At 36.9% G+C, this 25,945-nt stretch overlaps 1 protein-coding gene across 1 annotated transcript in view; it reads right to left on the bottom strand.

Moving 5' to 3' along the window:
- Positions 1–25,945, bottom strand: part of gli3 (GLI family zinc finger 3) — a 185,906-nt gene that overhangs the window by 4,212 nt on the left and 155,749 nt on the right. Inside the window, exons 8-14 of the mRNA XM_084103079.1 lie at positions 25,248–25,464; positions 22,318–22,431; positions 21,204–21,344; positions 3,817–3,966; positions 3,493–3,657; positions 2,743–3,036; positions 245–647 (exon numbers count right to left, since the gene is read on the bottom strand). Coding sequence (XP_083959205.1) covers positions 245–647; positions 2,743–3,036; positions 3,493–3,657; positions 3,817–3,966; positions 21,204–21,344; positions 22,318–22,431; positions 25,248–25,464 — 1,484 coding nt within the window. The remainder of the gene's footprint in view (positions 1–244; positions 648–2,742; positions 3,037–3,492; positions 3,658–3,816; positions 3,967–21,203; positions 21,345–22,317; positions 22,432–25,247; positions 25,465–25,945) is intronic.

The following is a 25,945-nucleotide window of genomic DNA, read 5'->3' as shown; positions in this document are numbered from 1 at the left end:
CACCCAAAAAGAAAACTTCTGTCAAACTGTACTCACCCTCACATCATTCCAAACCTTCAAAATATCTTCTTTTATGTTCCGCAGAAGAAGAATAAGTCATGAAAACGACATAAGGGTGATGACAGAAGTTTCATTTTTGGATAAATTAATCCTTTAAGTTTAAAAGATTATAAGAACACCTGGTGGTCTGCATTTAAATTTGTAGAGTTTGGTATGTTGACAAAGCTCTGAAAGTAAGACTTACCCTTTCCTGTGAGGGCAGGCAGGGCCTGGCCTTTAGGGGGTGGTGTTGGGGACAGATGTCCTAGCCTAGGCACAGCTCCATTCACCTGCCTTAACCTCTCCATCTTAACATGTTCCATCCAGCGTAGGGGCCGTCCTACACTTCGGCGTGTCTGCAAAGCTAGTGTTGCCGTCGTGGCTGTTGCAGTGGATACTGTAGAGTCCATAATGGGGGCATCCTCCTCCTCTCCCTCTCCTTCCTCCTCCTCTTCCTCCTCTTCTTTTTCCTGGTCCTCAAGCACTGCCACCTCCCCCAAAAGCCCAATGCTGTTTACAGCAAGCTGGACTCCACGGCCGATATGGGGGCCGCCGGTGGACTGGTCACTGCCGCATGAAGACTGACTGCCAGGGCTTGGCTGAGACGTCTAAGAGAGGAAGAAAGAAGAGAACATATTTTTAAAATGTTAAATTCATGACAAAAATGTAACAATCCTGATACTTTGGCACATTTTCTATAGGTGAAACAGAAGAATGCAATGAGGAGAATGAAATGCAATGTTGAGAAAATTTCTCGCACTCAGCCATATTGCAAGACCTATTAGAGCAGATGTCTTCACCCCTGCCCCTGGAGACCACTGTCCTGCAAAGTTTATTTCCAACCTGCTTCAACACACCTGCCTGTAATTTCCTGAAGACCTTAATTATCTGGTTTATCTGGTGTGTTTATCTGGTGTGTTTGATTAGGATTGGAGCTAAACTCTCCAGAACAGTGGGTCTCCTGGAGCAGGATTGAGGACTTCTGTAAGAGTATATGGTTAATGTGAGCAATAATTCTACACAATTTCTTCTTTCTCAGTTTACATAAAACTGTATTTGAATCAATTTCATCTCTACGTCAGCATGGAATGTAAACTAAAGTGAATCACAGACGTGTGAGAAACAGGTTCCCTCATGTTCACCAGCTGCCAATATCAGAACTAAATGACCAACAGCGGGAGTAGAGGTAAGCTTGTTTGCCCCATTTTCAGAAAACAGGGCACATGAACAATGGTCTCCCTGTAGAGCTGTTGGGTCCTAATTAGGTTGTTTTTGTGTGTGTTGCAAATGGATAATGGCTGCTAAAGAATTGGCTATCTTGTTAGTAGTGGTGTAAGAAAGCTTGTATTTTTCTTTGCGATTGCGTTTTCTCAACCTAGAGCTGTACAAAGATCCAGAACACAATAACCATAAGTGCAGTCACAGCTCACTGATTTAAAATGGCAACAGAGTTCCAGAGCCAAATACATAAACAGTTACTAGAGGTAGCTTTGTCATGCAAGCTGATATAATACTCATGTGACCATAGGCAACAATATTATGACAACAAAGTATGCACCATGCTTTAAATAAAAAACAAAAAAAAATATTTTTACATTCAGCGTTAAAATATGTAAGAGATGACATGATGCTGTTGACCGATGACTGAATGAATAGCCAAAACTGATCCATATGGCCCAGACTTCAAAGGATAGAATGAGTAATAAAAAGAGAAAAGATCAGACCTATAATGACATCACCATTCTCACCTGATCACCCACTGTCCTTATTAAGAGAGGAAAAGTAATGCGTGTGGTAGTGGACAAAAAAGATATTCAGTTATTTATTTGCACATGCAAGGCAAAATGTAGCTGGCTGTAAGCAAGTATTAGCTGAACAGCTATGAAACCAGGAATGGAAGGGGTAAAGACATCATTTTTGAAGTAAACATTTGTAAGACAAAGGCCACATACACACTGCAGTTAAATTTGGTTGTCACTTCACCTCTTTAATGCTTAATCCCATTATGTATATCCATGTATAACAGTTCAGAAATTTACGGTAGTGACAACTGCATTCTATAACCGTATTAACTCCCGAAAAAATGCAGGTAGTGACAACACTTCTACGCAGTGTGTACGTAACAGAAAAACTAGTTTTTAATGACATATTTAAATGCACATCAGAGATATTTCTCTCTTCTGTATGCGCTCTGCAAGAAAATCACAGAGAAAGAGGTACTAGGCTTGACTCATTCATGTTGCCAGATCTTGCTGAACAATAGCAGACATGAATAAGCCTATAATAAACGAAAATAAATCCAAATGCTTTATATTGGAAATAAGGCCTCTGTTGACTGTGTTTTAGTTAAAATTTCAAAACATAACGATTATTTGGTTACTGTAGCCTAATATTACTTTGTTCAAATATAGCGGATACCAAACATGTGAGACGCCAGAACATTACTATGGTTACCACGGTGTTAATCATCACAGGAGTGTGTTCTATACACACACAGAACGATCATTTAGGGGATTCAATTCTGTATTTAAATACAGGAATACTCCTGAAACTTTCTAGCTTGTACATGGTCAAAAGGACATAAAAGGTTAGATTTCAGTTTATTTATTTTACAATTTTGGAGATGAAACTTTAGCATAAGTATAGCAAACCATTCCTTTTTGTAAATTTTATTTTATTTTTTTTACATGGAAGGAAGCTTACCATGGGCTTTTCTGTTTTGATTGACTTCACTTGTAGACATTCATCCTGTTTCGAGGTAGCGTGGTTATACTCCCTTTGGTCTGTGATCGCTCCGAGAGGCAGTTGTCCTGGTGACCGGCTTTGTCCATTACCTCCAGGTTCTCGTGGCTGAGGTGGGGGTCGTGGGTATGTATCCCCACGCTGTTTCTTGGTGACGTGGGCTTCAGGACCATGTACAGTCTTAACATGTTTCCGTAAAGAGCTGGGGTCAGTGTATCGCTTAGTGCAACCAGGGATTTTACAGACATAGGGTTTCTAAGATAAGTAAAGAGAGAGGGAGCATCGGCATCATATAGAAATATTCAACTTAAAACAACTTAAAGTCAACATGAATGGTATAGTCACAACCCATTCTACTTCAGAGATGTGATGTGTTTTGAGTAAAAAGAATATTCATTGAGAAAATTATGTAGGATGGGACCTCATTTTATCCATCAAGAATTTATCGCATTCTGAGAGGAGCTAGCTGGTCGTGATCGTTATATGAAAGGAAGTTGGATGGGCTGAAAAATAAAATGGCATGGTGATGTCAGCGAAAATTTAAAGTTGTTTCAGAGGTGGATCAATAGGTGAATTGTTCACCATAAGACCAGGAACATAAGAAGAAAGTAAATAGGGTCAATTTTGATTTCATGTTGACTATAATTTATACTTGTCCAAACCTAACAGAGAAGCAGGCATTTTGCTTGGTACACTCATGTGTGAATTTACCTCATTGGAGTGTGTGCGATTCTGGTGTTTGGCTCGGTCGGACGCATTGGAAAACGCTTTGTTACAACCTTCATGTTCACACACATATGGCTTCTCTCCTGTGTGTGACCGCAAATGTGTCTTCAGATTCTCTAGTCTGGAGTAGGCCTTTGAACAGCCTTCAAACTGACAGAGAAAAGGACACACAGTTGCATTGATTTGTTCTAGACAGGCCAAGGCTTCTGCAGCAGGTAGGTTCGTAGAAAAAACTTTTTCAGATCAAAAGCTGTTCTACCTATTGAAATGAGTGTCTAAAACAAAAAATGTTTTTAATGTAATTCTCACCGTGCATTTATGAGGCTTCTCTCCTGTATGTCTGCGCATGTGCACCACCAGCATGTACTGGGCCTTAAAGGGTTTTTGCTCTCTTGAACATTCCTCCCAGCGACACACAAACTCCTTCTTTTCTCCATGGATATGGTCATTATTTATGTGCTGTGAGAGGAAGAGAAGGTCAAAGTTCATGTTAATGAATAATATGATATATAGTATGAAACATTTACCACCCTATGGTATGCTCCGGTAAAAAAAAAAATCCTTATGTCTACTTTAACAAGAGTTGTATATTTAAAAAATGAGTTTACATCTATTAATGTTTTACATGTTAGATTGAATGTACTTATTAATATTAACATCTACTTTGTATGCAATGCAATGACATTGTTGTGCCACTAGAGGGCTTCAGGATCACACAATTGAGGCTTCAGTAACTGCCCATCAGTTGCTTAACCACTGCAAGCACAGAGTATACTGTATACATTTTACTCAAAACAATAAATATCTATGCAATATCTTATAGAAGAGATTCTGCATCATAAAACTAGGGGTTACACTATGGAGGATATCTAAGATTATGGTGTCTCATTCTCTAGTGGTCAACAGCAGCAGTCTTTAAGGGAACTTTTAGAGAAGTTTGCAGAGCTATCTGGATCAACATTGAAATGCAAGTTGAGCATCAAAAGAAGCTACTCAGACATCTACACGAGTTTGTCTTTTCCTTGTCTTTTGTCAGGCTTTATGTGCAATTTGTATGGAAGCCCATTTCTGCACACATAAGAAAAAAGTGCTTTTTAAAATTTCAAAATTATGACATAGTACAAGATTAAAAGTCAGAATTATGACACGAGTCAAATATTTTGTCATAACTTTGACGTCATCAAGATATACTAAAGCGTGATTTTTTTCTTATGTGGCATAAAAGGGCTTGTAAGAAATGTAAGATCAGTTAGTCCTGAACACTTAATTTCAATTACTTTAATTCTTACAATCAATTACTTTAATTGGAAAACAATGCTATATTTGTGTTGTATGTTTGTGAAAAGTAATTGTTAAAAATCTCTTTATGTTTATTGTAATGTAAAGTCATTCAGACTCTATGATTCTCTTTCTTTCTTTCTTTCTTTCTTTCTTTCTTTCTTTCTTTCTTTCTTTCTTTCTTTCTTTCTTTCTTTTACAAACTCCCTGCTTCTCCTTACAATGATCTTTCTCATGTGTCAGTTTCCCCTTTTCTTTCAATCTCTCTCTCTCTCTCTCTCTCTCTCTCTCTCTCTCTCTCTCTCGTCTGTTCAGTATGCTCAGTCTGTTGTGAGTGATCATGGTTTGTGAGTCTCAGTGTCCTCATTTAAATGGGATTTCAAATAAACCCCTGTCACCTCCCATCACTATAGGCCTATGGTCTATAGTTGACAAGTCCTGACAGATGTGCTGCTGTGGCAACTTTTGAATCTAAGGTTTTAGAAGGGGTGGATTGGGGGATGTGTTGGGGGTGAAAGATATTTAAAGTTTAGTGAAAGCATTTCTAATGCCAGAGCTTTCCAACTGCAGCCCGTCATCTTCATTCGCCCCTCTTGTTGATACTGTCACCCCTGTCTTAACCAAACCAATTACTTCCTCTCACTCGCTGTCATTTGCCCCTTCTCTCTCCTACTAGCCATCAAATCCCTGTTGCGTTTCGTCTATCTTTCTCTCAACATGCTGCCTCCACCTCATTTTCTCTATGTAACCCCTTTTTTATTTGTCTGGCCATCTCTGTCATGCACACACGTGCAGCAAGGGAGTTGTGAAGGGCTGAAGGTTTCAGAGGAAAACACACACTTTCACGTAAACCGCTGAGCGAATGAGGTCAACATCTGGCATCCACACAAATACAACAGTGTGCAGCACTTATGAGTGCTTTTCCTGTCCCGAAGCCATTTGATTTAAAAGGAACAGACACAATATCCTGAAAATAAGCGAGTGGGATTAATGCATTCCAAAGCAACTGAGCATCTCTGCAAGAGATAGAACCATCTCGTATGGAATACAGGGAAGAATATGCAAGAGAAAGACAGACAGACAAGCCAAGAGAGAAAGACAAAACAGGAAAAAAAAGACAGCCTGAGTTGACTTCCCTTACATACAGAGTAGAAGAGGGGACAGACCAGACTGACAGCTGGAAGTCCAAGAAAAGGCAGAGTGAAACGGCTTCTAAAAAAGAGTGAGAGGTGGCAGCAGAGACAGCGAGCAGAGCTCATCCTTTATTCCTCTTCATGACACAAAGGCGGCCTGCATCACAGTCCTCCCTGTCACCTCGCTGCAGTTACAGCCAAACTTTCACAGAGTTTGGTTGAGAAACATGCACATTTGTGTGTGAGCTGAGTGAGTGTATATGTGCACACTCAATATTTGCACTTCATCACTAGACGTCAAAGTCGGACTGTCATTCAGATTTTTCTTTTTGACAAAGAGCTGACCTTCAATCCCCTGTCTGGGTTTATGTCAACTTATGTCAACTGATCACCATGAGAATGCCAGACCTTAATTGAGAATAACTGTAACAAATTTCCGTTTGTTTTAACATCTTCCATAAAATGCTGTGTATGGAACTGCTTTCTTAAGCCCAAAGTATTCACTTTTGACACAAACGCTTAGAGTGTAACCGAAAACATAGTCTTTTAAAGTAACTCCATTTGATAGTGTGCCTGAACACAGGAAGTCGGCACATGCACACTAAAAGTGTAATTTGTGCCTTAAATTTTGTCCAGTGTCTGTGCTAGTTATGACCAATAAAAATGTCTCTGTAAAAGGGGTGGACAGTAACAAAGTACATTTACTTTAGTACTGTACTTTAGTATACTTTTTTTTTTTTTTACTTTTTTCTGTACTTTATTTGAGTATTATTTTTTTCTGGAAACTTGTTACTTTAACTTCACTACATTTGAAAGAAAATATATTACTTTTTACTCCACTACATTTCTGTTAAGGTCCCTTGAGTAGAAAGTAATGTTAGTCAGGGCATGATTTTTTTATTTTTTTTCGTCTCTAAAACGTGATTGGATTTTTGTCTGATATCCTATCAGTAATCCCTCTTGTAGAACTTAAAGTTAAAGTTTTATTTTCATGGCAAATAAGTATTTCTGTTTTGCTCTTTGTTAAAGCAGTATTGCTGTTGGTCAATAATACAGCTTTAATTTACAGACCACTTGATTCAAATGTGCATGAATGGATACACATAGATGTGTACTTCTTTTGTGGGGGTGGTAGGAGTGTTAAATAAAATAAAAAAGACGATTATGGCTGTCTTTTTTGTCAGTTCAGTTGTTTAATTTCTATAGGTTTTGTAACATTCTAAAAGCTCTTAATTCCACAGTTACTACTTACTGGTGGTAGGTGTATTCACTATGTTGCTTCAGAGGCATAAGGTACTGTAACAATGCAACAATAATAAAACAATGCATTGACATTTACTTTTTACTTTTGATTCTCAAGTGCTTTTAAAAGCAAGTATTTCTGTACTTTTACATAAGTAAAAATTGGTCTTTACAACTTTTACTTGTAATGGAGTAATATTTGACCAGTAGTATCTGTACTTTCACTCAAGTAAGGAAGTTGTGTACTTTGTCTCTGCTCTGTACCCCATTTAAATGAGAGTTTCATGTACAGTATTTTTAAATCCCCTTCAAGTCCTCATCAACGGGGTGTTTATTGTTGTTCAGGTCCGGCCGCCCGGGCCAGTGTTGCTTACCTTGTGGTCAAACTAATTTCAGTCAGGACCACTCTGTTTGATTAAGATTATTGTAGAGGCTCTGAATGTTATTTGGCGGTAGGCTTCGCTCTGAAGGGTTCAGCTTCTGAGTTGTCCACAAGCAAACCTTGCTGAGGTTTTAACTGTCTACCAAGTTAATTATTAACTCCTATGGTGGCTTGAGCCCTTTTTTAAACAGACAAATAAAGAAAATGTTTGAATATTTTTGTCTCTTTTATCCGATTCCCTTGGCCTGATTTACTTGACCAATGTTCTCTTTTGGGGTAGACTGTATGGATTTTTGAAACAACTGGAATAATTGAGGTGAAGTGATTTAGAAATGTAAAGCGGGTAAGACTTCATAATCACCCAGTTAGAAACACCTTAGAACATTTGTCAATCAGAATCAAGAATGTAACAGTGCGGCCATATAATATAGCTTTTAAAGGGTGAGAATCAAAATTTACAACTCAATCAACTATCAATGTCTTCAGCCCACTGTCCATTAGTAAACTTAGTTTGTTAGTGACATAAATACATAATACATAAATATATCAGACTGTATAATTTCCTAAAACAAGAGTGACAAGATTCCCACATCTTGTCATCATCCCACCCAAAAGCTCACAAGTAACTACTATTTATTTGTATATTTTGGTATATTTGTGGGAAAATCTGAGAAATATGTGTTGGGAGTTGATTTCCTTTTTTCCTTTTTTTGATTAGCTGAAAGTCTTCAGATCCTTGAATGATGTATGGAAGATTTCTGCTAAATTTGTAGAAATCACAGATTCCAAACAATTCTAAGCATAGCTAAAAACCCTTAACATGAGAAGATTCGCTCGGATTAATGAATATTTGTTGATTTATTTGCCGACGACTCGATTTAAAACTATTCTTTTCATTCATTCATCCTTCCTTTTATTCCTCGCTCCAAGTGGGATTCCCTGTGGCATGTGATCTGTCTGCCGGCCCTGTCGCTCGATAACACAGAGAAAGAGCAGCAGAGAGAGATTGCAACACATCCCTGAATGCTGGTACTCTCGCTTGTACAAATGAGCTTAATGCTGTTGTGCGTGATGCATGACCTGGCCACGCTGATAAAAGGATGGAAGAGGAAGCGAGGGAAGTGTTTTGGGGGGTGACACTAATGCCCTAATGGCCTGATGTAATGGCAATGGTTATTGAGCGGATGATGGCGTTGTTGTAAGTGAACGAGGCTGCAGCCAAGGGAAATAGACTAACAGGTGCTGATGCTACACGTGCAGCTTTGAGGAGAGATCTATTCATCTTCGGCCTGCCATGGTACAGGACAACAGCAACCACTGGGACTCCCAGACTCAGAGGAAGGAACAAGATGCTTACTTTTATTTGTTTGCTGCATGCAAATACAAACAAATGCACCCTGGGGCATAGCTCCAGATATATATTTTTTGCTTTTTTACATTACTATAGAGCAAAATGGCCTGTGTGAAGTTGAATATTTTCAGATTACTGCTTTCCATCATAGCGCACACATGCATTTGGGATGTGTATAGGCAAGAATTTGGTCATACACTCCGCATCGCAATACAAGGTTTACGATACAATATATTACAGTACTATTTATTTTTTAGGGAGGAGATCAAATTTTAGGAAAACTGTCATAAAGAATACATATGCATAAAACCTGAGCAAAAATGTTTATTTTATTTCATCAGAACAGTGGGATCTACATTTGCATTTATCAGTCTATGTAACATCCAACATCATAACACCATTTAACGAAATTGAAGATTGAACTGGTGTGATGCCATGTCAAAAGAACTGCTTTATAATAGCGAGTTGTAACTCTAATTGAAAGTGACACTGTTTTTTCATGATTTATACTGTAAAGCTGCTTGCTTTAATGCCATCTATTGTGTAAAATGCTATATAATAAACATAAATTGACCTAAGTGTCGAATTGCAGAATTCGTGGAAACATATCCACATTGCTATGATCAGATGCTTTCTTAACTGCTGTTTTCTATTCACCGTCATTTTTGTTGTGTTACTCAATAAAAGTGCACAGCACATATTTACATATTCAGCTTAACGTTGCCACAGCAGAGTGGATGGCACCGAGATGTTAAGTGTGCTCTTAGATTCGATGTGTTCCCTGAGTATTTGGTTTTGGCATGGCTTATTTTGCAAACAGCATTTTTGTCAATCTCCTTAGTGCCAGAAGCCAAAATAAGTCCACACTTCTTCAGCTCTGTACACCGCGGTGGGAGCTGGTATAATTCTTTATTCTTCCAGTGATGGTATGTACTTAGATGCCACATTTGATCGCTCCAGACACGTTGATGTGCCATCTTGGAATGGTTAACATGACACTGTTCATCACTCACACTAACAAATCAATACATTTTCATCAAAATGCCACAGCATTGTGCAGCCTATGGCTGTAAAATCCACAGAGTTATAAATTCCAGATGAAATGGGATAACCTTTCAGAGGTGAGAATATGCTGGTTTGTAATTTCATGTATAACTCAATATGCAATGTCCATATGCAGAATTATCACATTAATGATAAACAATATGCGGTAAAATCAACTGCTAATGTCTAGTGCAGATATAGATATCCATACATGTGAATAACTAGGTCGCAGATACACAGTCAACTTGCTCTTGAGTAGTCACCAACCGGATTTGACCGTTCCAATATGGCGGTAGGCTGAGACTAATGAGGCATCTATGTATATATCTATGGTAATAACTAGTGAGCTGGATTTGCCGATGCTAACGTAAGCGTACAAAGTAGTGTACAAAGGAATTTACTTAAAAACTACATTACTCTTTCCCCGCCATTGACTGAATGTTCCGGCTATCCATGTTTTCACTGTTATATGGTAGGGGCGATATTACGCATCTTCTAGTACAGAATCTGGATCAAAACACAGGTGAAGAAGAAGCAAAAACAAGTGATAGAAGATTGTTTATGAAAATGTAAAATAACGGGTCCATTAAAGGGCCCCTATTATGCTATTTTAAAGTTTCCTAATGTTGTTGTGGACTCTCCTACAACATGTTTACATGCATCAAAGGTTAAAAAAAACCTGTTTAATTTCCTCATAATATACATTTGCACATCATCACATTTTCAATGACTCTCAAACAACTCGTCAAATGAATCAATCTCTTTAAATCCCTCCTTTCCGCGATATACTCTGCTCTGATTGGCCAGACAGCTCAGTCTGTTGTGATTGGCATACCGTACAGCGCATCGAAAACAAAACCGCCCATTGCCATAACAACATCAGCTATGCTTGTCCTGAGGCTTCCTTCACTGTAAACTAAACACAGTAACGAACAATGACGTCGATTTTACCATATCAATGCAAGTGCGAGTCCGATGATGAAACATTGGAAGAACTGTTATTCAACCTGAACCTCCTTCGCAAGGACGGCTCAAGCAGGACGTTTCTCAGTGATACACTACTCAGTATGAGGCACATTATATGAGATGTTGCAACTGTAATTCCTCACCATCAGCATTAACAAGTGCATGTCGATCAACAAACCGATTATTTTACTTGTACTAATTTATTTACTGAGTATTTTTCTAATATATTGCAGTGAACATGTGGAAACTATCAATAACAGTACATGTACAGATGTGGCCTTTAAAAATGCGCGTCTCAGAGAGAAGAATGCCGCGAGCACTTCCGAAATTCTGCGGGATCGTGCAGAAGGGGGATTAGGTGTTGGATGCAGGAAATACTAAAACCTGTAGATGGCAGTCCTGTTTCATGTGGCCATACTGAGTTGACGAAGTATGACGAAGACAATGTTTTCTTTTGCCAGTTACTTAAACAGTCACATATTCTTCATAAAAATCTGACTCAAACGCGCATCATTTGTCTTTTTTTTTTTTTCTGTGTACTTACAGTAGAAGAGACGTGATGTATGATAACTGAGTCTTATAACACAATAATTTGCGAAGACCTTTGAAGAGACCGAGAGCATTTGCGCAATATCATTATCTAATTTTACATTTAGTTCCTTTTTGCATCTTAACGTTTTAATCTGTGTTGAGCGAGGGACCCTGCGGAATGAACGAGCGGAGCGGAATATTCAGAAATGCGCTCTCCACTCACAAGCTCTGATCGGAACAAACCTGAACCTCACTGTCTGCTGAACTTGCAGAATCATCAAAATATAATATTTTCTAAAGAAGAATTTTAAAACTTTATTGGTGGGATTTGAGAAGAATTCCTCTTTCCATATCTAAATCATTTTGAGCGCAATATAAATGTATCATATTGTTATTCTTATTATATAAGAATAATACGTTTTTTTTTTACAACATTTTTAACATATAAAGAATATAAGTTTAGCGTGTTGTGTGTATTTCCTAATTATAAGTTTTTGGTGAAATTGCAACAAAACTAAAAGTGCATAAAAACATAAAAAACGTCATTACTTTTTAAATTCTTATTCACTCTTTGTTAGCGATGTTTATAAATATACTATTTTTTTTTTGCATTTTTTTGACAAACTGTCCTACACTGAGGCCACATCCACACGAAGCCAGAGCTTTCCCTATCCGATATTTTTTTCCCCCGTTCAAAAAAAACAAAATTCCGTAAACATGGCGTCGTCTCAAGAAATATCTGCGTACACACAAAACCACTGAAACCGACTCAAAACGATGTAGCCTAGTATACATACCAGACCAGGCGCTGTAATTCTGCCACAGACATACACTAAAAACGGAGAAGAAGACTTAAAGCATGCGCATAAACCTTGCGCGCTGTATACAACAATACTATTAGGCACAGTAGCTTCTTTTTTTCTTTTCTTTTTTTATCAAGAACTTTGTTGAACAATATGAACAACCAAATGGTCTGGTACAAAATATGAGTCATGATATTCGATAGTTAACGGACGCATAAAGCTTGCCACAAAGAACCGGCAAAAGTAATCATGTGTCAAATATAGCAAGGAGACATTTTAATTGTTTATTAATAAACTAGTGTTTTATGTGTCAGTCAAAGATGTTGACAATGCTGACTCGTCATCTTCGCAGATATTGTGAACGTGCCTGTAGAGAGAAATGCACACTTCATACGGATTACATAAGAGAGTTGTCTGTTTCTTTTCGTTTTGAATTGTTTTGTTTAAAAGTGGACATTTCAAGCTTTCTAGATACATTTCTGAGTTTCAGTTCATTTATGAGACGAGCTCAGTTCACGAGCAATGCGAGTTATATCGCGCCGGTGCCTCCATTTCCTGATTAAATCGTATTAAATGCGTCTCCGTGTGGACAGAAACCAATGTAATCTTCCTGATTTAATCACGTAAAACACAAGTCTAAACACAAGCACCACTCTTCTGAATGATGGTAACCACAAACCTCCAAGAGTTTGTAAACCAATTGTTTGTAAAACATATTTAATACTTTACTTACAAATTCAATATTTTTTTACAGTGTATAAATAAAACGACATGAAGGAAGTTATTTCCAAAATGTAATTAATTGCACACAATTGTCTTTGTTTTAGCTGCTTGTTTTAGCTGCTACCAATTGACACAGAGTCAAGAAATTACAACCACCCACCCCCCAGGTCTGCCGATTCAACCCCCAATGCTAATCGATCTCCTCTCAGGGAATCAAAAGAAAACAGGTTTTTCCTGTTTTCACTATAGCGCGTGGGTGGGTTTTAATCCCTTTGCAGTTCCTTGTTTAAATGCTATTTAAGCAAATCTACTATACATACGCTTTAAGTTATTTCAAATTAATGTTTATAACTTAATTTGTTGATAATCGCTTAACTTAATTTGACATATGTTGATATAACCAACTGACATTGTAGCCTAGTAGATTAGATTGCATGCCAGGAAGAGGCTTATGCTTTGTATTAAGTAATGAGCGTTTACTATAATATAGCCGCACTCAAGCGCACGACCGCACGCATAAAGCTTGCCACAAAGATCCGGTAAAAGTAATGATTATGAATGCGTCTAAATGTGTCTAAATATGCTGTGAATGTGAATGTGCATTATACGCCGAGTTTCGGTTCATTTATGAGACGAACTCCAGTTCACTCGCCGGCGCCTCCAATGTCGTGATTGTCTGCTATATTTACTTCTTAAATCCAGGCAATTGGTTCACGAAACATTGATTAAAATTAAGATATAATTAATACAAAAACGAAATTCAATTTAAAGAAAGGCAGCTGTTCTGTTTGAGGTCTCTGTGAAAGTTTTAAAGCAGTCTTTTAGTGCCGCTTTCAGAGCGCTCACGTCCATAACCGAGAACTGCACGTTGTTTTTCCCCTCATAAATGCAAACACGAAAATTAAAATAAAATGAATATTATAATGTTTTTTTGTTGTGTCAGACAATGATTACCAATTTTTTCTCTCATATTGCTCCTCATAACCACTGAAAACGGTCAACGGAAGTTAAAAGTGGTGGGTACAATATGACTCATGACGAAATCTGGTGGGTACACGTACACTGTCTTTGTATCTCTTTAGAATATTGCTACTTGAATAAAAATGACATAATTATGAATCAAATTATTATGAACAAATAATGAAACTGTGTCAAAATTTGACAACACAAAGAATGATCAAAAAGCGATATAACGCACATCTCAGGTTAAATTAAATAAAAAACAGGGAACATTTTGTAAAAGCAAAACTGATCAAAATGTGTATATAATTGTATTATGTGTTACCAAATATTTAATACCACTTCCCCATAATGTTGTAATTATTTTTTAAAACAACATCTGTCAAACTGTCAATCAGATACCTCTTATCTGGTCATTTTTATTGTATTTTAGAAGTCATAACTGTTGATCACCCTTTGTATGGAATTTGTGAATATGAATATTTAGAAGATTTACAAACTGTCGGCAAGACCTCAAACCAACCCCGGACATTCTGAGACTAACGTGGAAAAATCTTTATGCTTAATGCATTAAGACAGTTCAATTAAAATATTTATTAATAATGTAATGGCAAATCAGATGCGCCCAAAATATAAATGCTACGCGTTGTGCTGCAACATTACCTCACAAGAAATATCTGCCCAAGAACAATCACACAAGAAATATCTGCACGAATAAAGAATCTGGGTAAGTCGCATTATTTAAGCCTTTCATTATGTTAGGATGATTTTGTGTATATATATAAAAAAAATACTGCTGGGTTTTTACAGGCAGAGTCACGTGTATTATGCTCACACTAAATTCTCTGTTGCACTTATATAAATGCGCAGCATGAACAATCATCCTAATAGTTGTACAAAAAAGTTATGCGCTGGCAAGAACGTCACTTTGCTGTTTTGATAAAAAGCAATGTTAAATATTCTGCATGCACTCATCTCCTGGAAACCACAGCAATGACAAAGCATATAAAAATTCGTAGACGTTGTCCAATACCCCTTCTTGTCTTAAGACAACTTTGATGAACCTTTTGCATTTACAAATATTTCTGTATAATACAGTAGCCTACTGTAAATATTTGTGTCTATTACTATTTATAATTTATATTTTATTGTGGATGTTTTCTCACAATCATGACGTAATGTGAAGTAAACTAAAAAATCTAATGTAAAGTTGTTTTTTATGCGCCACCTGGTGGATATTCTGTGAAGCGAAACACATTGAGGGATTTTTTAAAGGTGCTCTAAGTAACTTTTTTACCTTAACTGAACAGCTTCGGAATCATTGGAATGGTTATATTACTTATTTCGGGTTGAATGGTGGTCGTTTCGCACCCCCCTGGTGCCCGTGAGCGGAAAATACGCACTTGCAACTTTGAGCCGGCGGGCCGCCGGCCGCCGCGTCAGAAAGTCTTGCGTGATATCAGGTCTCGCGATGTAAACAATTGCTTTACGGCCAGAAGAAATCTGCTAAAATGCTGTCATTATTGCGCTCCCTCACGCTGTTTGAACCCGAATGAAGAAGACGTTTTAAAGAATGTCCCATCTGCTTTGATGTCGTTAATCTACTAGCCTTTGGTGTCTGAGAATCGCCAACGAGTTTTTACAACAGTGTTGTCAAATATCTATTCCGAAGCTGTGGGGGGAGCTCTAGAGAGAAACCTGCGAGCAAAAAGCGAGAATACAGCGAAGAAATCCCGAAACTACTGAGCCCTGCTTTAAGTAGGCCCCCCCGAAAGCACTTGCAGAATTCTGCGAGATGAATTGCCGAATGCCGCGGGAGAAAACGCGCGTTTCTAAAGGCCACATCTGTATACATTAGCCGAGCTCTAGAGTGAATGATCTGATGTAACATAAACGTTGGTAAAACAAATATTTCCTCAAAGTAGTGAGAACGACAGACAATCTGCATTAATAGACACAGTTATAGGTAATCGTGGCCCACAACTGATTAGCAGAAGTATTTCAGTAAGACAGTAATAACGTGAGTTAGCCAGTTAGCAGGAGACCTACACAATATAAAACTCAAAACTAAGTATTTTGAACACACTGTAAAAAATGATTTTTTGGTGAAGTAAATACTACTGAAAAAAAAACAATGTAATTTACATGAAAAAGTTAGTTCAGGCAAGAATTAAAAAACCGAAGTAAATTCCATATCAGTACTTAATTCAAGCGAGTAGAAATGAAAGCGTAAATATCAACTCAATAAAATTAAGTAAAAATTACTCAGCTTTTCTGATACTGGGGTTCCCATCATGCACTGGACCTTGAATAATTAATGAGGTTAATTTTTCACTGGTTTCCAGCTGTATTTACACTGTTTTATCATTGCTTTTGTTGTCAGGATTAGTAACTTGCCATTTTGTGACATTTCGAGTAAATTTTCTGCTCAAAATGACACATTCAAACACAAAAACGATCCATCAAATGTTACCGTCATTGTGTATTGTCTACCAAGTATTGAGGTCTTTGCATTCACATGATGCTTAACATCTGACATGCTGTAGTATAAATTACTTAGATAATCTAAGTAAAGCACATACTATAAATGACTGGTATAATTCAATATTATTGTCTGAGTGAAATGTAATGCAAAGGAAATTTCAACTAAATCGATATTAATCAACCTTTTACTAGCCAAGTTAAAATTACTTATTTTCTGTGTTACTTTCACTTAACTAGGTTAAGTAAAGTTTACTTAATTCCATATTCCAAGTAAATTTAACTTAAAGATTTCTAATTAAAGCTACTGATGAATATGTTTAGGTTTTTACTTGGCAAATCTTTGTAAATTTACTAGCATTTTCTGAGTGAAAAAAGTTGCCTAGCTTTTTTCAAGTAAATCCTACTCCAAATTTTTTTCAGTGCACCATCTTTCAAGAGCAAGCGGTTTGTGAACCCTGCATGGAACTCTGAGATTTGAGAAGCAGTCTTCAGTAAAATAAAGGGAACACAGCAAAAGTTTATGATTATACTGCTGTGATATCGTGGTAAATATTAACTTTAACCACTGATTCTTCACATGCTCATCCTTGGGCAGTGAAAAAAAACTGGCTTTACCTTCACATTATAGAGCACAGCGCCGTCTTCTCGACATGATACTGGTACTGATACTGATGCTATCCAGTATCCACAGGAATCAGCTGCTGGTTTGAGGTTCAAGTTTTCCCTGGTGTCTGCACACGCAATAAGTGGGTTATGACTCGTTTGAAAAACGATTAATTTAATTGACTCAGAGTCGACTCTTACTTTTGAAAGACAATAACTTTATATATGGCGCACTTTCAGATTTAAAACTTTGCAGGATGTTTTCATTCACTTAGAGCTATGTTACACACTACATGAAAGGTCATTTTCAAAAATCCATAATAGTGGCCCTTTAAACATAAAACAGCATATAAATCAAAACTGCCTAATGTTACCAAATTAAATGTCGAACCCATGAAGAAGAAATGACTGTGAAGCTTTGGGGGTGTTCAAGGACGTGATCTACTCCATCTATGTTATGATTATCATTCTGAATCCGATCCGGATATAGTCTTTGACAAAAATGCGATTTTCTCAGCTTTTTGTTTAAAATGTTGCTTTTTTTGAAGAAGAAGAAGAAACTTACCCACATTCAAGTGTTGATTAAAAAAGCATACATGAAGCTAGAATAAAATGTTTTTAAAATGTAAAGAGTTAAAGAACAGTTAAAGGTATATTTCAAGTATAAAACATTTATACCTAAATAGGAACAAAGCTTACAAGTATACTTGCAGTATAAAACTACTAAACGAGTAGTTTACTGAGAGTATACTTCAAAGTGTACTTTCATATACTAAAAAATGTACAAGTATTAAAATAGTAAACTACTAGTATACTTATGTTCACTTGTAGTACAGATGCAGTACAAATGAAAAAAACGTAGTTGTGAACTAGTTGTGCATTTATAGTACACTTAAACATATACTTTTATATACTAAAAAGTGGGCTAATTTAGTCCCAAGCAGTATTGAAATAGTACACTTACAAGTTTACTACTAGTACATTGATATAAGTACACTTACTACATAAAGTATACTTCATAAAATTAACTTTTTTTTCGTAAGGGACAGTTTACATTCAGAGATAACAACACTGCCATATTGCATTCGGAGTTAAACCTCAAAACAAAGCCACTGCCACAAATCTTGGATCTAAACAGATAATTAAATATTGATACAGTGTTTTTGAGAATTGTGTATCAATATTTTCTTACAACCCTAACATGCATGAGTGCCCTAATTTGAAGCTCTCTTAAATTCATCTGTATTGTATTCTTATCTGGTTACTTTTTCTAGGCCATGGCCTAAAATGCAGCCACACATGAAAAGTGCCTGTTTACACGGCAATTTCACAAAGCTCCGGGATCCGCAACAGCATTTAGCGTTATCACATACATACTAATAAATCATGCTCTTTTTTTTCACGTCAGTTGCTAAAGCGCAATGAAAAAAGGAGGAAAAGCTGACAAGAGGCATAAAAAGATGGAGAGCAATAGTAATGTGTGCGGGGGGAGTCAATTGGCATGTGTAATTCAGCGCAGCTTTTCATCTCCGCATAAGATACTCCAAACAGATAAGGTGTCTAATCCTCTGCCTGATCAAAAAAAATCTACATTTTGCCAATTAAAGGGTCCTTGCCAGCAGCCAGATAGGGGTCCGCCTTCCCACTCAGCCCAAGTTTATCTCCCCCAGCACAGGGAGGAGCACAGAGCAGCTTAAAAGTGCTATTCTTACCATATACACACAAGGACATAGACCACCCCACAGCGCCACCATCAGTCAAAACCACCTTGAGGGTGGAGGGAGAGACGGAGTCAGAGAGAAAGAGGATCTAAAATTAACTCTTAGTAAAGTGTAAAATGGCTAAATATTACACTTTTGGTATTTGGTATGAGTTAATAATTAAAAATAGTAGTTTCCTACAACAAATCAAATATCAATTCAGCAGATTATGTAAAAAATTAGGACACTATATGATTCAGTTGTTGGATACAGTCGAGGAGGTCAAGACTTCTGAGGTGGGACAGGTCAAAATCACCATTTTATTGGGGTTAAAGATATTTCATGTCTCTCTGTTTCGTTTATCACTGGGTATCCTTGTTTACCAGCAAACCCACACGCATCAGCTAACATTAAAGAGCCCTTATGAACTAGAGTACCCCTATTGAGTGAGATGCAAAGAGAAAGACTGAGAGAGAACCAAGGTAACCTGATTGGGGGTAATAAGGGCCAGAGTGTTTTGTTTTGTTTTCGGGGATAAGTAAAAAAAAAAGAAAAATAATGAAATAAATCTGCACAATTTGACACTCGATTGGTATATGCTGACTGTGTAGAGCAGATAAGTGCGCTAAGTTGCAGAGATTTGATGTTTATCTTATTGAGAGCGCTAAGCTGTGCTGATAAAAAAGCGCAGCAATGTGTCATGGTGTGAGCATGTTTTACATCAGTGATGTGCTGGCAGTTTTTATATCGTTAAGATTGTTCTAAAATATCACAGTGGCTCAGTGGTTTTGTTTCTATGCTAATGTATCTTACTTTTTTCCCCCCACATATCACAGTCTAATTTTAGGTTGGGATATAGTTTTTCTGTGCTGCGGTTGTACGTTTTTTTTTTAGCATAATAAATCTACAGTATATAAACATTTATTTAATAAAACATTTGTTTTTCCAAAGTGTAAACAGAAAATGTGAACAGAACGGAATGTTTGGTATTTATTTATTTTTTTTCTCCCACCAAACAATCTTATGGAGGTCGTGGGATATGGGGGAGGGGTCTTATATCTCTTTGATATATGGAAATACACCCCCCCCCCCCCCCCCCCTCCCCACCACTCTTTGTTGGATGAGATTCACTGTGGTCCACACACTGCTCTCATCCTATTACTGAGAAAAGAGCGATAAGAAGCCTCATCCCTTGCTCAGCTGAATTAGAGGGGAGAGAATGAATTAGAGTGTAGGCAAATATTTTTATTAGCATGTGGCTATGGCAAAATAAAACACAATAATTGAAAAAAGGCAAAAGAATTGGAAAACAAGCATATTTTTTATGAGACAGAGTGATGAATATCACAGTGATTTGAGGAATATCAGATGTTGATTTAAGAAACTATTTCATTTTCAGTGCTTAAAAAAATATGCTAATGGTGGAAAGTAAAAGAGTTAGAATAGAATAAAACTCACTTTTTCATAAAATAATACTCATTGGGTTGTTAAATTAAATATGATATTTAATCTATCCTACAATGTGATACACTAAAACTATTTTAAACAACAACAAAAAAAATATATAATTATTATTATTATTATTATTATTATTATATACATTGTATATATGCATTTATATGTTTTAATTATCTGATATAAATGAAGACTATTTATACTTTATACCTCAGGACTATTAGCAAAAAAAAAGCTAAATGAAGATTGTGAAAATTGTGAAAATTTGTCGTTGTTACAATGTAACTTATACATTTAAATACTGAGTAATATTAATTAACTATATGGCTAGGGTTAGGATTGGGTTTGGTTTAGGGTTAGCTACATGTAATTATGCATAATTCATAATTATTACATGTAATTTATCTACCACTCAATTACTAAATTCAAAATTTTGATTTCAAGATTTTTCTAAAACGTATAAAAAATGTGTGATATATAGCGAACAATGTGCACATCCCTCTCTAAAATACACAGTCAAGAAATGGTCAAGATCTTCAAGCTTTGAGCACAGGCCTTCAAATGTGGGAGGCAGGCCATTCCAACTGGAGGCTTTCAATTATAGATAGGGGTTTGCATGGCCGCCATGGATTGCCATGGATTGCCATGTCAGAGTAAGGATAGACAGCCATGGAGAACTGGGAATCTTTCTATCAGATGTGTGCCTTTGGGGTTGGTGTGTGTTTCTTTGAATGTGTGTGTTTGTGTGGATGATAGGAGACAAGAGCGGTTAAAAGAATGGCTGTGTGTGTGTGTTGTCCAGAGAGAAGTGGTTAAGGGAGACAGAGTGGTGTATTTTCAACAGGAAGTGGGCTTTCATGTCCCTTCAATCTATGCCCAAGCTTGGGAGTAGCTGTGACAAATGGGATGTCTGAAGTGAAATATAGGCTTTCAAGGTGTGAATGTGTGCCTTTTCCACCTATTTAAGACCCTTATCATAAATGATTCTATTAAGAGACTCAACATTTTCATAGATTAAACACAGATGTTTTGTCCACTCACGTGCACAAGCTGCTCTTGGGTGTCGAACTCCCTGCAGCAACCTTCCCAGTGGCAATTGGTCTCATACACTACCTCCGGCTCTTGCTTGCCCTCCTCTTTATCGCCCTCCTCTTTTACCAGAGTCATTCCATCCATTTGCTCCTGCCACAAACGCATGCAGCAAATTGGTGAGGGCATTTGGGTCAATAATGAAAACATTTGAAAACACATACAAATATAACGCTAATGTGTATTACTGCAGTGTGATGTGAAGGAAATTACTATGTGTGAAAAAATTATATGTGTGGCCTGGAATATGAGAGTTATTCAACAGTGCAGATGAGACGGTGTATGATAAATGATGTTATTTGGAGTACATGACAGCTAGATGAGCTTATTTGTAATCATAAACACAATGCTAAATTTAATAAAAATGGACCTGCAATTTGGAATACCTCTTGAGAAACATTTAGCTGTATGCCTTTACAGGGATGTTATTCTTTTTATCAAGGGAAAAATGCCCTGGAAAAAGCACTTTGCTTTTTAGGTGCCACAAATTATGCAGAATTGGGGATTGTTTATAAATTCTAGAAGTGTTAACAGGTTTGAAATGGAAACCAGGTTTTGTGAATTCAGACCCAGTCAAATGTAGGTTATATAGTACATTTGATTTAGCTCTGTTTGGACCACAAAGTGAGAGAAAATAAATGAGAAAAACAATAAAAACAGAGGTCTTTTTACTCAATTCAGCAGTCGCCCAACCATGTGTCAGTAAAATGTGTCATCTAATTTTTCTTTCATTTTTCCATTCAGTTAAGCATCTGATTAAAAGAAAAACAATTTCCTTCTGAAGCTGTGGAGATCAATGGGGCTTATCGCATCTGAAGCAGTGCCACAACAGGCGACCAAATCAAACACACAAATAAATAGCTTTACAGTATGTAACATAATTGGTCCCAAAGCTCTTGCTGTGTGTGCATGTGTGGAAACCTTTTTTTGGGGGTTGTGTGTGTGTAGGTGTAGGTGTAGGTGTGTGTGTGTGTGTGTGTGTGTGTGTGTGTGTGTGTGTGTGTGTGTGTGTGTGTGTGTGTGTAGCCCAATGCATATGCATGTGCACTGGTGTGAAGATGCATACCTGCATGCTAACAGCTCCGGGGCTGGGTGGCTCCTCTTCTGGTTTGAGTTTAGAGCGTTTGTGGTGCATGGGATCACCTGTGCTGCTCACAGCCGACTCGCTGGTGGGTTTAGTCTAGAAATAAATATTTTTAAAAAACACACATAAAAATAAGTTACCAAATAAAGAGTATAATCATCATCATCATAAATGTAGGTCCAAATTTATTTTGGAGGCTGAATGATTACCATATTCATGTTCACATTCATGAGATGGTACTCCAAGGTACTTCAAAAAAACATAGTATTACCATGGTCCATCAAAGGATAACATTGTGCCCCCTTGTGAAAAAGAAGTACACTTTAGTTTACTTATTAGTAGCCTACGTAAATATTATACTTTTAAAAGAATATACTTAAAGGTGAACTGAACATAATGTTTTCAGACACTTAACTGCATGCTAATTGCAATAAAATGAAAATGTATTATAGATTAAATTTGTATTAAATGCAATAAGCTGGAGTGCTTTTTTTGACCAACTTAAGTAGGACTTATTAACTTTATAGGTAATTTTTATAATAACTAAATAAATGATTAAAGTGTATTGCCGAATGTACTGACAAGCTGTCAAAGTGCATTTAAATGTGTTAAGAAACATAGATATTGTCACCATTATGTGCAGTTTAGTTTTGTTCATGGACTTTTGGTTTGTAAATCTTCAGTTCCTGTATTCCTTTGTTTAAGTTTCCCGCCACTAATCTGTAACCATGGTCTCTATCTATCACCACAGCTGTTTGTCTATCTATTACCACAGCTGTTTGTGTATTTAAGTTCCTCTTTAAGTGGCTTTTTATTTCATTATAATTATATTATATATATATATATATATATATATATATATATATATATATATATATATATGTACTGCGATGGTAGATCAAAAAAGCTTGATTTTAACATTGTACTATTCTCAAAAAATGGATCTTCTTTGTTAGTGTAATAATACACATGCATATTACAAATCCACTTTGTTCAACAAAACCCCCACAAAAACAAATACAATTAACATGTTGAAACAGACATTATTCTCAGTTTCTCCCTGAACAGCAATATCCCCTCTTCTGACTCTATCTGCTCATTCACTGCCTCTCTCTCTCTCTCTTACTCTCTGCCAGAGGAAGTCCCTTGTGACTGACCAGAGCCAGTAAAGAAGAAGGACTCGGTGGGAGAGAAAAAAGTAACATTCCCTGGATGAGAGAGCATGATTCCTTGGCTCTGAAGGAAGGTTTATCCTGCCAGACTCCTCTAGCAAGAGCGTTTAACTGCTTTCAGCTTCCTTTGCTCTTAAATCACAAAAAAATACAGGAGACGTGTGAAAATACTTATTGACGTTATTGTGACTCTTTAATTAGCATACATGTACAAAATTGGAAGATATTACTCAAAATCAAGCCAAAAAGTAATTGTTTTGTATTGAGTATTGAAAATAGAGCAGATGAATCTGACATTTTGGTAAAGGCACAGGGATTCAGTCAAGGATTAAACCAAATATATTTACTAAGATGTTCAAAACCCTTTTTGGATTGCAAAATAATTTATTTAGCAGAGTGACCAGTGCATTAACTTGCCGAAAACACCCGTTCAAACCTTGCAAATCATTCAAGTTTTTAATGATATTAGGGTGAGTAAATGATGACAGCATGTTTGTTTTTGGATGACCTATCCCTTTTAAGCTCAAGTATTCATGTTTATGAATTTATGAACACATTTTATGAACACATGAATACATGTTAAAGACAATCTTAGGAATATATATTGTATACCATATGAAGTGTATAAAACTAAAATAAAAAAAAGTTCCTTGAGAGCTTAGAAATTCAATAAAAAAACAGTGCTCTGCTATTTCTCTGTCTGTCACATTGAGTAATGCTCACACCTTCTCTCTTTTTCCATTAATTGTTCTTTTACAACCACATGGTGAGAAAAATGTCCCATGATGACCTTCTATTAAAGAGCCTGGTGCTGTCTGTGGTCAGGCGGGGGAAATGGATGACAGTTGGGATGGAGTAGTGGGTCTGTAATGGCTTGAAAGGAGAGACTGGCATTGGGACAATCTCTGGAAACACTAAGAGTTAACTTACTAAAGTACAAAAAAAACAAAAACAAAAAACAGGGATCGATACAAAGATGGATAAAAACAACAAGATGCACTCTGCAGATTTTAATCGAGCGAACACGGTGAGTATAAATGGATGGGAGCACACTTGGGTGAAAAAACGAAAGAAGAAAAACACTTTTACGCTCATCCTTCAAAGGGAAGGTTTGAGAATGTATCTGTGTCTGATTAATGGTGGAGGTGGTGGGATTTTTGCTGTTAACAAGCTAGGTGTTATTTCTCAAAGGTACCTTCCAGGCAAGCTCACCAGCTCTCCACATCGAGACACAACATAGAGACTACGTGCACACAAGGGAAAAACTCCCATGAGGCCTGTCTGCAGCCACACTTTCTCAGCTGTTTATATATGCTGCTGTGTTGGTGGTGCATGTTTTCATGAGCCACACACATTAACAAATAGCGCTGGCTCTTATGATGATAAGCACTGAATAAATTTAAGCCTTGAGGGGGAAAATCACTGTGTGATCTAAACAAATTCTATTTGCTGTTTACACCCAAAAGCAATCATGTTAAATGATTTAAAAATGCATTGTGTTGCTTAAACTCGAGAAAGAAAAAAATCTTGCTTCATCTAATTTTAGTACTCCCAGCTTTGCATTTGTATTCTAACTGACTTGTGAAGGTGGTTAACACGTGCTCCAATAAAACCGAGATGTAGTGCTCATATGGGAAACACGAGTTCAAATCCAGCTTGCGTTAAACTGTCTCGTCTCCATCATCTCTTGCCATCTCTCCATCTTTTCAATCAATAATTCATACAGTATTGAGAACTGACCTGTGAGTCATTTAAGGCTGTGGAACGTTCTGTAGGTGCCAGGCTGGAGGGGGGGATCCCAGGAACAGGTCTCTGGGTGGCAAAGGCAGGAGCTGGGTGCACGAGGGGCGGACTGTGTCCGAACGCAGAACCTACGATACCCGGCTGCCGACTGATCAGCTGCTGATGCATTTGTAGTGCTACAGGCGTCGGAGGATATGCAAAACTCAATGCAGGGCTGAAAGACAAATAGAGGAAAAAAACAACAGCTTATTAGAAAGATTCAACCATGAGAAAGTTCATGTTGCAAATGAGTGAAATGGTGATGTGGTACATTACAAATTTTCTTTATATAAAATTTGCCATTGATTGAATATCATTAATTTAATATTATTTATAATACACTATAATTAGATTTTTAACGTTTTCTGGAAAAAAAAAAAATATTTTTTTTTTACCAAGGCTACATTGTTGTGCATAATCAAATTACAGTAAAAACATTAATACTGTGAAATATTACAATTTAAAGTGACTGTTTTATTATTTGAATCTATTTTAACAAGTCATTATTTCTGTGAAGTTAAATTTTCAGCAGCCATCACTCCAGTCTTCAGTCACATGAAATCATTCTAATAAGCTGATTTGGTGCCTGAGAGTCTATGAAAACAGTCGTGCTGCTTAATATTTTTTAGGGATTCCTTGATGAATACAACATTCAA

Source organism: Abramis brama, assembly GCF_963993115.1.
Source record: "Abramis brama genome assembly, chromosome: 24".
Classification (NCBI taxonomy): domain Eukaryota; kingdom Metazoa; phylum Chordata; class Actinopteri; order Cypriniformes; family Leuciscidae; genus Abramis; species Abramis brama.
Note: the sequence above shows the minus strand (reverse complement) of the source record. Positions and strands in the feature narration are given on the sequence as shown.